The 17,039-nt window shown below is 42.2% G+C and overlaps 1 protein-coding gene across 14 annotated transcripts in view; it reads right to left on the reverse strand.

Moving 5' to 3' along the window:
- PRDM15 (PR/SET domain 15) overlaps positions 1 to 17,039 on the reverse strand; it is a 40,503-nt gene that overhangs the window by 15,542 nt on the left and 7,922 nt on the right. For 5 of the 14 annotated variants that reach the window (XM_083819303.1, XM_083819293.1, XM_083819300.1 and 2 more), the window contains 10 exons: positions 12,470 to 12,623; positions 11,369 to 11,621; positions 10,037 to 10,159; positions 7,287 to 7,385; positions 6,248 to 6,472; positions 5,475 to 5,610; positions 4,200 to 4,381; positions 3,470 to 3,564; positions 2,439 to 2,526; positions 729 to 896 (listed from right to left, as the gene is read on the reverse strand). In XM_083819303.1, coding sequence (XP_083675429.1) covers positions 729 to 896; positions 2,439 to 2,526; positions 3,470 to 3,564; positions 4,200 to 4,381; positions 5,475 to 5,610; positions 6,248 to 6,472; positions 7,287 to 7,385; positions 10,037 to 10,159; positions 11,369 to 11,621; positions 12,470 to 12,623 — 1,523 coding nt within the window. Of the gene's footprint in view, positions 1 to 728; positions 897 to 2,438; positions 2,527 to 3,469; positions 3,565 to 4,199; positions 4,382 to 5,474; positions 5,611 to 6,247; positions 6,473 to 7,286; positions 7,386 to 10,036; positions 10,160 to 11,368; positions 11,622 to 12,469; positions 12,624 to 17,039 lie in introns of those variants that run through there. The other 9 variants (XM_083819297.1, XM_083819296.1, XM_083819295.1 and 6 more) reach the window with 7 other exon arrangements.

Here is a 17,039-nt window from a genome sequence, read left to right on the forward strand (position 1 = left end):
GTCCTCTAGTTCATGACACAGAGGGCTGAATCATGCGAGGCCAATGACGATCAGCTATACCCAAGGCAACAAATCAGATAATCTGACTGCCTTTTTTTTTTTTAAATCACCTGTGGTCTTATCATCTCTACCACTAGTGGCATTTTAATATATACTTCAGCAATCTATCATCACCCAAGTTTTTCCACTCTCTCTGAGTACTTATAAGATCTTTAGACACTTGAAATTTCAAACAGACAAATATTATATTATTTTCAAACATTTCCCCAGATTTTGACAGATTAACATCACACTGCATTCTTCTTATATTACACTGGCCAGGTAGAAGCCTTTAAAAATAAATTTATATTGCAGTCACTTTCAGTCCTACATTGCAAGTTAATCCTCTGCCCTCAAATTTTCAAGTTACCACACATATAAAAAAAAAAAAAAGAAGAGCTCAAATAACTTTAAAAATTAGAGACTGTTAAAATCAGCTAGTCTAAGCTAATGCGTAACAACCCAAGCAACTTTCACGTAACCGTTAGCAGCACTGACTCCAATCATGTGAAAAAAAAAAAGGTGCAGCTCCTAGAAAGGTTTCACAGAATTAGGTAACTTTCCTCCAGGATTCACTACTATTACTTTTTATAAGTGTCACATGTTGCTGAAGCCTGCTACTTTAGGTCAGGAAGCTGACTAAAAATGACACCTACCATAATAGTTCTGTTCATATGCAGTATACTTACCTTCCAGGTGTCGTCTTTGATGGTCTAGCATGACATCCTTCCTGTAGAACATCTTATTGCAGATTTCACATGCAAACTTCTTATCCCCATGCTTTTTCTTGTGTTTGGAAAGATTACTGTTTGTAGAAAAGAATCTGAAACACATCTCACACTGGAATGTCTTGTCATCTGTAAGAGAAACCATGCAGGTCTTTACAGAGGAAAGCAGGTTTTGTGTGTTTGTGAGACAGGTAGTTCTTATGTTAGACCTGAATTTTAACATAAAATACATCATTATACGTAGGAGGATTGAGAAGGGAAATGCAGAAGCATGTATTTTTCTTTTACTTCAAAATTTGTCTTCCCATTAAAAGCATAATAAACATCAAACAACATATCACGTTTAATTTTGCCACCTATGAAATTAAGTATCACTGGAATGTACTGGAACATTTTTTTCAAAAGCAATAGAAATGTATTATGTTAATTTGAACGCTGGCTCTAGCATCATAACTTCCTCGCCTGGGCTATCTCCATTGTGGTCTAGCATACATTAAAATTATGTTTGGAGTTGACTGTGTAATACCTGCCAGTACAGCATACTCCAGAATAAAGTATAAAATCTCAAAAAGCAAACCATTACATGGTAATAGGGCTATGGGAAATTCACTTGATATTCAGCAGCTGAGACTTTTGTCGGAACATGACACCGTGGTGCTGTAGGTGGAATTTGCCAATGCTAAAGCAATCACAATGAAGTAACGGCTTGGTTTGTTAAATAGTAGAGCAAAAACTGCTGCTCATTTTGCTAACCGTCAACTCAAGAGACAGAAAGTATGCTGCTGTCTTTGAATGAACACAAGACTGAGGTCACTCGGCATTATTTTCCATTCTACATATGGCTGAGTTTTTATACCAGCTGTACCCTCTGAAAGGAAATGAGAAAACCTACTTTGGATGGTGTGGAAGGGGCAATTGCCCAAGTGATTCTAAACCGAGAGTTATCATGGGTCTGTAAAAGTAATTGGGATGTCATTTTCTAAGCATAAGATCACTCAGCGCAACTAATATGAGTAACCACAAGGGATCGCTGTGGAAGAAAAGGACAAGTTCTAGTGATACCAAGAAAGAAGCATCTGTAGAGACTACTTCAAGTATAAAGACAGTATGAAAAAGCAGAAGAGAACTGTACAATCATAGAATCATAGAATGGCCTGGGTTGAAAAGGACCTTAAAGATCATCTAGTTTCAACCCCCCTGCTCTGGGTAGGGTTGCCAACCACTAGAGCAGGCTGCCCAGAGCTGCAAAACCACAAAAACTATAATCCCAGAAAACTACAAACTATTGATAGTACTGGCTCCTTTTCCAGTTCCTCTATCGCAGAGAAAAGAGGCCAAACTTAGTTTCAGGAAAGAAAGTTAAACAGATGGTGACCGGGTAGCTGTGAACATACGAGTGAAATATTAGTTAGGCTTTTATATAGTTGAGCAGGAAATACTAAAAAATGCAATACATAAGTGGATGTGTTGCTCTACAGATTACTGTTTTAACTTCTGTTATCACAAGAGGTTTTGTGACGAAAGGGGGAAAGAGGGGGCAGGTTGCTTGTGGTGATGAAACAATCCAAATGCCTACCTCCCCTTTGCAGTTACTATACTGAGATAGATTTGTAGACCTACCCACAAAACTGAGTAAAGATGAGAGGAAGCTGAACCGTTAGCCATTCTCACCTGTCCTGCAGTTATGGAATTCCAACGCGCTCTCTATCCGAAAGGCCTTTTCACATGTTGTGCACTTGTATCTGTACTCGTTGTCAACCTGAGGATTGCAAACAGCAAGTGTTTAAGAGGGGAAAAAGCCAAGTCACGTCTGACAGAGAAATTCTGAATCTCAATTACTTTTTCTGTCTTTTCTAATTTTTCTTCCTTCAACAGGACGCTTAAATACACACTGACAAAAAATTCTAATGCTATATTATCATGCCATGTTTCTACATATGATCTCTATACAAAAAAAAAAAAGAAAAAGAACAGACAATGCACCTGTGTGCTTGTAACAGTCTTGCTGATAACCTCCCAGTCCGATATGGAGACAGAATTTTTGAAAAGCGAGATGTAATCTGACTCATCCTCTAGCTCCAAAGTAGATGCCAGGAATCAGAGAGCTTAGGACCTTGATGCCCAGCAAGAACAGAAATATTCACTGATAAGGCCCCACCACAGGTGTGTTAAATATTTATAGGGCAGCAGCACTGAAAGGCCCTCATCAGCAGGCATGGCGCTGCTACTATAAGCACCACACATTTACACATCTGTTCACAGCCCTTACTGACACAGCCTTCAACCTGAGAGTTCACCCACTAAATGATGCTATAGGTGGAGATAAATAAACCAGGACAGGCAAACAAGACTAGAATAGTCCTTTTTAATACAATAAACTGAATTCAGATTTCACTTCTAGGTAATGCAGGTCCAGCTAACTCCAGCTTCTCTTGCTGTAACAGATGCCTGAAAACAATTTTGTACAGAAAATTCAGACATGGAAAAGGACTTCCATGCTCCAAAGCGTGTCCACACTTTCCAAACTAATCCATTGTTGTAACAGAAAATGTTACCTCTCCCTATCAGTCTTGTCTCACTTATAAGAAATTCACAGATAACCGCTCAAATGTAATTGACCCAAACTCGCCCGCTAGCACCTGGATGCCCATGGTACATTTTCACCTAACCTCAGAAAAAGCCCGCTAGTCATTTCCACTCACTTCGTTCCTGCTGTGCTTGTACGAAACATGCTGCTTCAAGCTCTCCTTACGGCTGAACAGCTTTGCGCATTCCTCACATTTAAATAGTTTGTCACCTGAGGGGATCAATCAAGATAAAAAAAAAAAAAGTCAGAGACTGATAATCATCAACTCTAGGCAAGACAGAGGAAACCAATGCACAAGCAACTGCAAATAAACAGGCTAGGGATGAGAAGTTTTAGTAATTCAGGAGATCCAAATAATGGATTTTGACCTTTTCCATTCTAGTGCAGTTTACCTACTGACAACAATTTTGTTTGATTCCCCCCAACCTTTTTGAAATTGTTATTTTTCACAGAATCCTTAAAAGCAGGTCATGCACCCCTGGAACTGCAGATCACAGGTCAAAAAGCACTCCGCTGGTATTTACACATCAATGTGGACCATGAGCCTGTGAAGATGGGGGACTGTGTGTATGTAAAGGGAAGAACAGTTTTGGAAAAGCCATCACATCCTTGTCTCTGCTTATAATATGTACCTAAATTCAGATTGTAAATACTCAAATTTCAACTCCCAACTTTTATCTTCTCATGCATAAATTAAAGAGGTCTCTAGAGGAAGTTTAAAAAAAAAAAGCAACTCTATTAAGATTATGCATACCAATATCTAAGAATAGTTTAAATGCTTTACTCAAAGGTGGAACCAACGAGAGACAGAAGCAATACGCAAGCGAGGCAAAAGGCAAACCCACCATGAGAACGGATGTGCCTGCTGAGGTTGCTGCTGTTCTGGAAGATCTTACTGCAGATACTGCACTGATAGACTCGTTTGTGCTCCCCGAGTTGTTTTATCAGCTTCCGCCGTATACCATGTCTACTGGAGAGAATTAAACTTCTTTTGAGGGACATGGTGTTTTGGTGATGAGCAAACCTACTGGATCAGAGAAAGAAAGGCAGGGACTGAAAGGTATCCCACAGGTTGCAAGAAAGTCCCACGAGCTGGCAAAAGCTAGGAGAGTGTTATGCTCAGCTTCTGGCAGGAGAGGGAGTGCTGGAGCTTCATCCTTGAGAAGGTGACCTCTTGGCCACCCACTGGTAGCAACAGATGTCAGAAAGCAGCTCGCTCCAAATTAACTTCACCCAGGATGAAAAAGAAAAAAAGCAACAGCCACCAGCCCCAGAGATCGTCTTTTCAGGCCTCTCAGAGCAGCATAAAGGATCTGTTCTGCTTATTCTCTAAAAACATTAGCAGTACTTCGGCTTAGAGATCTGGGCAGTTTTCATGCAAAAAGCGTGTATGACGGGAAGGCAGTTGGGCACCAAGAAGCAGTACTGTTCTATTTCCCAGCACAACCACCAGTTGGAATACATTTTTGATGGTTCTCTATCTGCTAAGAACTTCAGTATATAGCATTACTAGCTAATTTTCAAACACCAAGGACTATTATACTAAAAAAAAAGAAAAAAAAAATCCTTCAAAAATACAGGTTTATCAAGCCGGAAAGACATAAAGGAATTTAAATCAGTCAATGATATTTAGCAGTCTCCCTGAGGTTCTGGTATACATAAATTTTCCCTTCCTAATGCTCTAAGTCTGAAGTATCGTGCACATGAATCAGTATGAAGTCATTTATGAGTTAAGATACAAACCAGACTGAATAATAATGGTTAGCTTTTTTTTTTTAATGCCAAAACCTCTTTGCCTGCTTTATCACCAACATTCAACAAGAGTAATATTTCACTGTGCAACTGGAAGAGGCTTTGGTATCACACTGAATGAAACCATTAAGATGACAGAAAATTAAATTCCCATGGTTTATATTCTAACCTTCTAGCACAATTATTTCACCAACTGTGCATCATCCTACAGTGCTCGATCCAGCTTTGTGGCTCTTCTAGTGGCAGCACCATGCAGTTTTACACTAATGAAAAACAGCATCTGTGGGCTCAGTGTTTGAGCAGAGCTGTTACACGCTACTTAGACTCGATTAAGCCCGAGAGGAAATTCTGCATCCCAGAACACTTACTTTGTGACTGAACTGATGCTGTTTGTGGTGCTAGGCATCTTTCCTAAAACCAATTCCATAATCCTCTCTTCTGCAGCTGAAGGCAGGGCTACCTCATCCGGCGGGACTTCAGTCGCAGTGTCAGCTACACGTTCCGCTGCAAACACATCATAAAAATGCAGTGTTAAAGTGGAGAGCTTGAAAGAAAACCTTAATTGCAGGAATTTGCTTTTGTAATGACATGTGGCACTGAACTAGGATCCTTGACAAGTAACTGATTGCAAATGAGTAGGTAGTACTTTCAAGACAGAAAGGGGCTACTGAATCACAGGTAGGCTGTACCCAACATCTCTTCTGACGGTGCAATTTCTTACCTTTCCAGCCTACTACTACAGTTGACTATGCTTCGCAAATTCCTACCAGAACTTCCCTTAAAGGAACGTAAGACCCTGAAAAAAGCCCCCTCCAGGAATACACTGAAAGGCAGAGAGAGGAAACTATCTCTTCTTGAGGGGGAAGATGCTTTCTCTCCTGTTCCTTCTTGCAGGATGCTATGCAGTTCTCTCTATTCCTAAAATTGTTGAAGGAGAATGCAGGTAATCTAAGCACAGATGCTGCAACCTTTACTGTAGACATGGACCTTGCAGATAATTAACATCGGTTTGTAAATCATCTGCTTTAGTGATCTGCCGAAAAACGTCCACCCTGACTGTGCTTTACTTTTTAGGCCTTTCTGAAAACTAAAGACATATGAGGGGAACATGTACTCAGCATTGTCTTAAGTTTTGTCTTACCTGCAGGCTCCTTCTCTTCAACAACGACAAGGGGTGTTTCTGCTTTTGCTGTTTTGGGCTTTCTTCCCCGTCTGGCCTTCCTCCTTGAGTCTGTACTGGCACTAGCTGCATCACAAACCACTGGTGGATCCGCAGGGGGAGTCTCTGTTGCTTTCTCTGCAACAGCCTCATTTTGGCTGGCTTGGGGAGCACCTTTAGCTTGTTCCAGGTGACTCAGCAAGTGCTCTGTATAGACGGAAAGAACAAGAGAGCAAAGAGAAAAGAAACTGCCATGAAATCCCCCAAGGGATAGATCTAGCTGAAGCCTGTCAATCAGGTCGACCTCATTTAACAGAGACTCACTTCAAGTTATTTCAGAAGCAGTCACAATACCATCCTAACTAAAACCATACAGTCTATTAAACAACCAAACAATTACTAACATGGACTGCAATTTTTAAGAGATTTATTAGATATAACTGGAAATAGGCTGTGTCCCTGACAGTGTGTACATTTTTCCAAAAACCCAAGTTACTTAGCAGCCTAAGTTCCCTTTTCAAAAATGATTTCTCAAACGGTCAGAGCTCTTAAATATTTTAAATTCTTTAGAAGACTGAATAAAACAGCTGGAAATGAAATGCAGAGAAAAGGAACCCACATATTTCATTACCTTTACTACATCTGTGCTATAAATACCAGACAGACAGTATCATTAAGTATAAGCTGACGTCGCTGATGTTATAGACCATTCAGGCAGTTTCCTGTCCTTGATATTCCTAATGCTCACATCATCTTCTAGACAATAATTTTATTTCTTCTAGATTCAATATCACAATTGTATGCCTAGAGATTGCCTGCTGCCACACCAATAACATCATTGTTTTACCTTTCGCAAACAATTTTTACACAAACATATAAGACCTATTTTTACACGAATATATAAAACCTTTATCTTAGTGCATCATGGATGAGGACATGGCTTTGCAGCCTTGTGCTCTGGGAGAACAGAACTCTCCTAACGCTCCTCAGTACTCTGGCATCAATTTCTAACACTCCTTACCTGTCAGCAGCTGAGGCTCTTGGAAAGCAGAAGAACAGACTTTACACGTCCACTGGCTAGACTCTGCTTCTGCAGCTCCGCTGCCTTCTGAAGCGTTCACTAAATCACAAGAAGAAATAGTTTAAAGCTTTGAAAATGTGAAAAATAAGTAGTAAATCCCCGTAGCCTTGTTCCTCTTGCAGTGACTCCCTGCATACCACAACGTATGACTTAAGCAGTAAGTGGCCCACAGAGGCAACTGCTTAATTTTGAACTTCCCAGCTATATTCCCACCAGCAGACCAAACAAAACAAGTAGTCACATGCCTGTTACACGTGCAATTCACGAGAAACTTAAGTATGATTTATTCTCTGGGACCACTTTGGGATCTTCCAGACATAAATACTTGAAAAGTCAAAACAGATGAGAACACCGAACAGAATCCAAATGCTGCACGGAAGAACATTGGTGCTCTTGTAAGGACCCGAGGGTCCCTTTATCACTTTCTAAAGAACAGCGATGATCAAAGACACGATACAAATCAATTTTTAGCAATGGAGCTACCGGTGCTCTTCTGGGTCAGTTGAGGACAGAAGCGGAGAAATCCTCCTTGCTCTCTCTGAAGAGCATCACAGACTAAGAGTATTTGGATTAACAGACGTTAAGGGTGAGAACAATAAAAACCTGGTTTTGAGTGGTTTCATGAACTGGATGTTCTATCAGACTACTGTATCAGCATTTTAACTAGCATATCAGCTAACAAACACACATGAAGATATTAGGACGAAAATGGATCTGGAATTGGAAAAAAAGGTTACTTTGTTCACAGTCCCTTGTCCTTCACTCTTTGGATGACCTGTCTGAATTTGCCAAGTATCTGGTAAGTCTGGACTGGTTCACAGAATTTTTGACACACAAAGCTGAATATTCCACAGTACACAAGAATTGCCCAGGAAAGTAGGATGACACTGTAATTAGATTGAGTGAATGCCAGTACAAAAAATTCAAACTGTACCTCAGTTTCTGCCACAGATTTCCTGTATGACAGTAAGCAAGTCAGTTAATCTTTCTGCCTAAGGACCCCATCTGTAATGGGATGATAAAAATACTTCCTCCTTCTCACTCTTGGCTCTTGAACCAAAATAAAAGACTCTCCGAGGCAGAGATTGTTCCCTGCTACAAACACGTTCAACATTCTGCACTACACACATCAGACCTCATCCACACTGTAATAAATACATAAAAAATGACTCGATAATTCAAAAACAGAACTTCCTCCTCCACAGGCTACGAAAAGAACTTCTTGAGAGCTTTGTCCAGGAGGCCAAAGACAGCAAACCTGAACCCCCAAGTTCTGCATAACTTAAAGGTCAAATTGGTAAACAACATGTAAGCTAAGCTATTGGATCCATATCATGATGTTGCTGGCTGGTAAAAGTGAAAAGCCACCATCTGCAAAACGGAAATCTGTCTTGGAAAATTATCTCTGGTTTTCACTTCCCTTGCTCCTTTTACCTACCTCAAACCTAGAGACCCTAGGTACTAGGTGTACTGGTTTGCCAGGGAGAGTCACGTCCTGCATAGGTTCCCACTTCTTCAGGCTTCCAGGGTTAAGCAAAGACCTGTCAGTTGCCAGAAGCTTTGCAGGACTTGGGGCCAGCAGTCAGAATCAAAATAAGCATATTTTGTTTTGTAAACACCAAAACACTACAACAGTGGGAACACTTTAAGGCTCCTGAAGTGTAAACAGTACACAGTTTGTTTCTGTTGAAGCTGGACTTTCAGACAGTAGTGTTAGGGATGTAGAAAGGGCTGTTCAAATTCTTCACCATTTTTTTTTCAGGAGAAACCAGTTATGCTAAACTGAAAGGCAACCGCCCAGCCAGCTCCATCTTTCAGCTGTGACAGTATCCAGGTAAACTTGAACCTCTTCTGACGAAGTACACACCTGCAACAATCTCTTCCTCTTCTCCTGACTACTTTTAACACTAGTAAGCAAAACTTCGCAAACCAACCTTCTCAAAGAAGAGACCCAGAATACTTTCTTTTGATCCTGATCTCCAAACTATGTACTCCGAGTTTACTTCAAGGCAAGGCGAGGCAACTCGTGTTAGACAGCTTCTTAATTGCATTGTTCTCTTATCAGAGATTACAGAGGAATTGCTTCATAATCAATCTTGGGGACTAAGCTTCTGTGACACCACTAGTTGTTTCCTGACCTTGTGTTCTTTGCCAATAGTATCTGTATTGCTCATAAATTTACCTAAATCTGAGTTTCTGTCAGCAAATACAGTCTGAATTCTTCTAGACTTCTGGTATCACTGTAATTTAGGGATGGGCAGCATTCTTGTCGTTTCCAAACAGCACTGTTCTTACACTCACATTCTCATGTTTTCTTCTAGCACCTGACCATTTGAACTATTACAGTTTGCAAAGAAAGTCTGCAGATTTTCTTTAGAATTGCCCCCACCAAACCTTAACCACCTCCAAAGTCAGAAGCAGTTACGGTTTTCATGAAAATCATCTGCCTAAAGGTCTTTTTGTCCCTTCTGGCCTTTTTTGAACCTGCCTATGTGTTTTAAGCAAAGTGCCCATGAAAATAAAAAGAAAAATCTAGACTTTCAAACCCTCTATGTTAGTATTTGCTGAATGTTACATAACCACGGTATCTGCAGAGAAATGGTACACCCAGCAGCTCTGTAGATCTGTATCTACCCTCTTTAGATCTATATCTACCCTCTTTCTCTCAAAAATAACATAACTTTGCATACCTGCTGGATCAGCTACTGGTATGCTGGATTTTTTCGTTTTTTTATGGGGGAAGACAGCAGTCGAAGGCTTTGAAGAGACTTTGTTCCCCTCTTTATCATATTCCATCACTACCAAGCACATATCTGTGGAGAGGAAAAACAGTTCCTTTTCTTTACTTTCCAGACCCTTTGATTCTCCTCCTCTTTACTGACAGCAGCACGCATAGTCACAAAGTTTTGCCTAACAGCAGGCCTGCAAAACACATTCTCATGTAAAATCCTAACCAGGACATTTTTATGCCTGGATTTGCATAAATGCCTTTGATGTTATGGAGTATATAGTGAAAGTGCTGAAGACAGAAAGCAGGACATACCTAAGCTTTTTACCTAAATATTTTTAAATACCCATTTGCACAGACTGTATACATGAGAATGGGTTGAAAATACATGAATGGGTTAAACTAAATAGGAAAAAGATGAAACCACTCAATTAATACCAACTGAAAACATCTTAGAATTTACAAACATGTTAACAGGACTGATTGAGCATTCAAGACTGTGCTCACCACCAAGATCAGCCATAAAGCAAGCTATTGGCATTGGCCTCTCCCCAAGACATTTGTCACCCCAAATTATACTCAGCATAGCGATAACAGTGTATAAGGAGTACTCCCAGCTCAACAACGTAAAGAAATTGCCCTTGCAATGCTAAAGGATCATGCCCTTTAGCTGTAGAAATGCAAAAGTAGAAGAAAACCGAGGGGGCAGAGGAATAAAAGGCTTCTGGCAGTTCTAATTCGGACTGTAATAAATCTGCTGCTTTTCTTTGCCAGTGCACAATCATGTGGAATGGCACCTCACATCTGAACTTACTTCTTTCTAGTAGCTTTCACGTGAGACTGCATAAGGTAAAATTAGTTTTAACTGTGCAACAGTTCTGAGCAAAACCAAAACATTTTCACTACAATTGTTAAAAAAAAAAAAAAAAAAAGGCTTCTTCAACAAATCTGCATATGTTTGGACATACACTGACACCTGAGCCCCTTTACTCTTGTATCCTGAAGTGCTTCTGATGCAACTACCAGTTACTTAGTTAAGAACTGTTTATCCAGGTTGTTGAGCCTGAAGAGGCCAAATCATCAACTAGGTCATCTGTTTTCAAAAACTCAGATATACCATGGTGAAGAACCCATGCTTTCTTCGTGTAAGGCAACCACATACGCAGGTTAGCCTGACTCTAAAGGCTAACATATTCAAGGTCAAGGCCTATTCAATAAACAGCACTGTCAACTACAACTATCAGTCCCTATCAGGACTGGGCCCTTAGGAAGGAAAAAAGGCCCCCACACATACCATTGGCAATACTAGAGACCTGCTTCAGCACTGGCTTTTCCATTTTTTTGGCGTAAAAAGCTGCATACCACACTCGCAGCTCAGTTCCTGGTGGGATGTCCCGGGACGTGGTGAAGTAAATATCATTATCGTGCTGGAAGGCAGTTAAATTTTGATGTTCGTGCTCAGTGGCTGGCCGCACCATCATCATCCAGTTGCAATCATCTTCATTTGAGGTGTCAAAGTAAACCAGGGGTCCATCCTTCTGGAACACCTACCAAGCAAATTATACATGCAATAAAACCATAACTAATAATGCAAAGTTAAGAATTTATACTTTGTGCTTTGTAATGGCTTTATATTCAGCGTACATCAGAGATGAAGCAAGCCTCAACACGTGCATGCATTAGGCATGTATCATGTATCAGTCTCATCTTCAGATGAGTAAGTCTGAGACAGACTACCAGGGGCAGCATGGGAACAAAGAGAACTTCTATCCCCAGAAGTCTTGCTATAGCCACTAGTTTTCCAAAAAATTTGAATGACTGTATATAGGTAAACAGTGTGGAATCCAAACAGCACACTGGGAAACACCCATCAGCCCACGTCCCGTCTCTAAATCTTTGCTTCTGAGTCATGCATTACTGAATTACATTTTTACTGTGGCATTTCTCCCACCAAACCTTTTCAAGAGATAAATAACGCAAATGCAAGACAGACGAAAATGCATTTATTCTGCATGTTCCATAAGAATAACGCACATGCCATGACTAAGCAAACAAAATCAAATTGAAGAGAGTTATTAAAAAAAAAAGAAATGAACTGCCATTGGCATGACACTTCCTATATCATCACATTTAGGTGACAGACAAGCAGTTTTGCTGACAGTATTCTGGCTCTATCTCCTATAAGAACATTAACTCCAAACACGCAGAAGAAGCCTCTAGATCAGTTCTTCTGCATCTTGTCCACAGAATGCTCGTTTAGGTAGACTGGTATAGGGCACGCCTAAAAGATGTACCAAATTACCACCACCATTTTTTTTCCGTAGTAGTGGATAGCATAAAATCATCATGGGTAAAACAGACTCTCTTTAATTGCTTTACACATGCCGTATCTTACCTTCAGTGGAAAAACTGATTCTTTTTCAAGCTTGGCAACTCTCTTGGATTCAAATGGGCCAAACTGCGTACGTTTCACTAGCTGTGTCAAAGCAAATACTCCTTCAGTCCCATCTTCCAATTGTCTTATCTCCAAATTAGAAGGCAGAGATGATCTAAGATTGAAGAGAGAATTGAGTTATACATGGGATAAAACTGCAGGAACCCATCGAAGGAAGATGTCAGCATCTATTTCTCCAGTCTCTGGGGATAGAAGATAGTTTTCTATCAAAATACCCTGATTTCCACGAGGATTTATAAACAGAGGAGAAAAACTACCAGCAGTGGAGGAGGGCCAAATCAGCAATTACTTGAGAGTGCTCAAGCAATATAAGTCCAGAGACCCAACAGGGTGCACCTGAGGGTGCAAGGGAGTGGTCCAGTACCACAGTGAAGCTGCTCTGTGTCATCTTTGAAAGAAAGACCCTCGGCATCAGGGGAGGTCCCTGGTGATTAGAGAAAGACAAACGTTGCACTCTTCTTCAAAAAAGAGAAAAAGGAACTACAGGTCAATCAGCCTCGCTTCAGTCCCTAGGAAAATCATGGAGCAAGACACTTTGGGAGGTATTCATGGGCACATGACGAGCGTGCACTGGTTAAGTGAAATCCACACCTGACAAACCATTTGTCATCCAGGATAAAATGACCTGGTTCATGGATGAAGGAAGAGCACTGGACGTCATTTCCCTTGACTTTAGCAAGGCTTTCAACACGATCTCTGACCGTGTTATTGTATCCAAGCTGGGATGTTATGGTCAAACACCAAATATAGCCTTGATTTTTCAGCTCTGTGCTAGCAAATGAAAACCTAAATATAATCAGACAGGCTACTGACTAGAAGTTGACACTGGCTGATCTGCTTTCCTATCTAGATGAAGAGAAATACAGAACGATTACAATCTTAGTGATAAGCAAATGAACTGAAAAAAACTGCTTTCAGTTTTAGTAACAGAACATGCAATGTTACAGTCGGTAAAGTTCAGGAGACGTTTCTTAATGCTATTTTTCTAACCATATAGCATTTATTTTATCTTTTCAGCGGGACAGAGGAAAACAACCATCATGTGGTTATGCAACTAGACAGGGTGTTAAGAGATTCATATCCAGTTTGTGGTTAGACTTGCCCTCAACCTCAGACAAATCACTCTCTCAGATACTGTTCCCCAGATGTAAAATAAATTACATCTTGTTTCAATTACATTTCTTGTTTCCCTTTCTTATCCTACCGGTTTTCGGCTGTAAACTCTTCAAGAAAATAAATACATTTTTTTGTAACATGGTCATTTTTAAATTCTGCTTTTAAATCCAGCAGCCAACGCTTCCACTAGGGAACACCTATGCACCTGTATGTTCAAAAAGGCTGAAAACCAGCGCACACGCCATAATCACAAGCGTTCACAATTGGAAGATCTGGACACTACTGCAATCCTCCACCATACAAAGAAACAAGAGTATTAAATCACAAGGCAACAACAACAAAAAGCCCAACCATTAAAGGTACAAAATCGTAGTTTAACTTGTCACTGAATCTGTTTAGTATAGGTTGGAGTTACTGCACCGCCTAGTTTGTGACCAGTTTTTAGAAAAGCACCTCCATCACCAGTTTCATAGAATCACAGAATCGCCCGAGTTGGAAGGGACCCATAAGGATCATCAAGTTCAACTCCTGGCACCACACAGGTCAACCCAAAAGTTCAGACCGTGTGACTAAGTGCGCAGTCCAAACTCTTCTTAAACTCCAACAGGCTTGGTGCAGGGACTGCTTCCCTGGGGAGCCTGTTCCAGTGCGTGACAACCCTCTCAGTGAAGAACCTCTTCCTGATGTCTAGCCTAAACCTCTCCTGCCACAGCTTGACACCATTCCTGCGATACCATTCCTACAGGCATTTCAAAATTACCCTCACGTCCAAAGCAACTCTACTGTCAGGGATGTTACAACAGTAGCCCCCATGAACACTGGTTGCCTAAGTTCGTTTTTTGAGGATTTTCAGCCACAGGAAGCTGACGTCTATCAGGAACTTACACTGGACTGCTGGACTTCCTGAAGGCTCGGAGAAATGACTACTGCTCATGCACACATCCAGCAAACGTACACCCTGGGACACAAAGAGCATCCTGCCCATGCGGAGAGGGGTCATGGCACACGTGCAGCTGATCCAGCACATCAGATGTTTGTTACAAAATGATCCTGGGAAGACACAGTATGGCTTGCATAGCCAGAACATGTCAGACTTGCTGCCCACATGCCCATGGTTTCTGTCTGTGACTTTCCAAGAAATACAGAAGCTTCATAAAGTACCTGAGCTGGTGGAAGGGGATGGGGAGCAGGATGTGGCCCTCGCTATCCATGAGGAAATGGTTGGCGACCTGCTACAACACTTGGATGTACGCAAGTCAATGGGGCCGGATGGGATCCACCCGAGAGTACTGAGCGAACTGGCGGAAGAGCTGGCCAAGCCGCTCTCCATCATTTATCGGCAGTCCTGGCTATCAGGGGAGGTCCCAGTCGACTGGCGGCTAGCAAACGTGACGCCCATCTACAAGAAGGGCCGGAGGGTAGACCCGGGGAACTATAGGCCTGTTAGCTTGACCTCAGTGCCAGGGAAGTTCATGGAGCAGATTATCTTGAGGGTCATCACGTGGCACTTGCAGGGCAAGCAGGCGATCAGGCCCAGTCAGCATGGGTTTATGAAAGGTAGGTCCTGCTTGACGAACCTGATCTCCTTCTATGACCAAGTGACGCGCTTGGTGGATGAGGGGAAGGCTGTGGATGTGATCTACCTTGACTTCAGTAAGGCTTTTGACACCATTTCCCACAACATTCTCCTCAAGAAACTGGCTGCTCGGGGCTTGGACTGGCGTACGCTTTGTTGGGTTAAAAACTGGCTGGATGGCCGGGCCCAAAGAGTTGTGGTGAACGGAGCCAAATCCAATTGGAGGCCGGTCACTACTGGAGTCCCCCAGGGCTCAGTGCTGGGGCCGGTCCTCTTTAATATCTTTATCGATGACCTGGATGAGGGGATCGAGTGCACCCTCAGTAAGTTTGCAGATGACACCAAGTTAGGTGCGTGTGTCGATCTGCTCGAGGGTAGGAAGGCTCTGCAGGAGGATCTGGATAGGCTGGAGCGATGGGCTGAGGTCAACTGCATGAAGTTCAACAAGGCCAAGTGCTGGGTCCTGCACCTGGGGCGTAACAACCCCAAGCAGAGCTACAGGCTGGGAGATGAGTGGTTGCAAAGCTGCCTGGCAGAGAAGGACCTGGGAGTACTGGTTGATAGTCAGCTGAATATGAGCCAGCAGTGTGCCCAGGTGGCCAAGAAGGCCAACAGCATCCTGGCTTGTATAAGAAGCAGTGTGGCCAGCAGGGCTAGGGAGGTGATTGTCCCCCTGTACTCGGCTCTGGTGAGGCCGCACCTTGAGTACTGTGTTCAGTTTTGGGCCCCTCACTACAAGGACATGGACGTGCTCAAGAGAGTCCAGAGAAGGGCAACGAAGCTGGTGAGGGGTCTGGAGAACAAGTCTTACGAGGAGCGGCTGAGGGAGCTGGGGTTGTTCAGCCTGGAGAAGAGGAGGCTCAGGGGCAACCTTATCGCACTCCACAGGTACCTTAAAGGAGGCTGTAGAGAGGTGGGGGTTGGTCTGTTCTCCCATGTGCCTGGTGACAGGACGAGGGGGAATGGGCTAGAGTTGCGCCAGGGGAGGTTTAGGTTGGATATTAGAAGAACTTCTTTACTGAAAGGGTTGTTAGGCATTGGAATGGGCTGCCCAGGGAGGTGGTTGAGTCACCATCCCTGGAGGTCTTTAAAAGACGTTTAGATGTAGCCCTTAGTGATATGGTTTAGTGTAGGACTTGTTAGTGTTAGGTCAGAGGTTGGACTAGGTGATCTTGGAGGTCTCTTCCAACCTAGACGATTCTGTGATTCTGTGATAAAGCTCATGAAGCCCATTGAACTCACTTCCCTTTTTGGGATCTGTGCTGCATCGTCATGATAGTTGTTTCTCCTCCTTAGCAAAAGTCCCACATTCTACACATTAATGTGAATTTTGCTTATAACGCCAGATTTCTTTTCTCTGTAAAAAATACACTACTCGCTGTTGTTTTCTCCTACTAGGTTTAGCCTATTTGTTTCTTTTGGCAAGCATGACTGTTTCTGCTGCGCTGTCGTAGGCTTACTGACAGGAGTATTACCCATAATCATTCATACAGGCTCACAATAATGAGAACAACTTGTTTTGCTTCTCAGTGGAGGAATTACAGAGGTTATACCAAGCAGGAGGATACAACCATTCACAGCCCTGGGAAACCCTTCTGTGCTTGTCTGAAGCCTGTATGGTACATCTGAGGAGAGGAACGAGCTGCAGGTACTCGACCAAGACATCACCCCATCTGGCGCTATCTCACTTTTTGCCAGAAACTTAAGCAAAGAAGCCAAGTCCCGATGAGCAGCAAGTTATTGTTTGGCTTCAATTCAGTAGAGCACTTAAGTTTATGCATCAGTTTTTCTACTTCCCTATCAAGGCTGTGTCCTTTT

The sequence above is a fragment of the Anser anser genome, assembly GCF_964211835.1.
Source record: "Anser anser genome assembly, chromosome: 1".
Lineage (NCBI taxonomy): Eukaryota > Metazoa > Chordata > Aves > Anseriformes > Anatidae > Anser > Anser anser.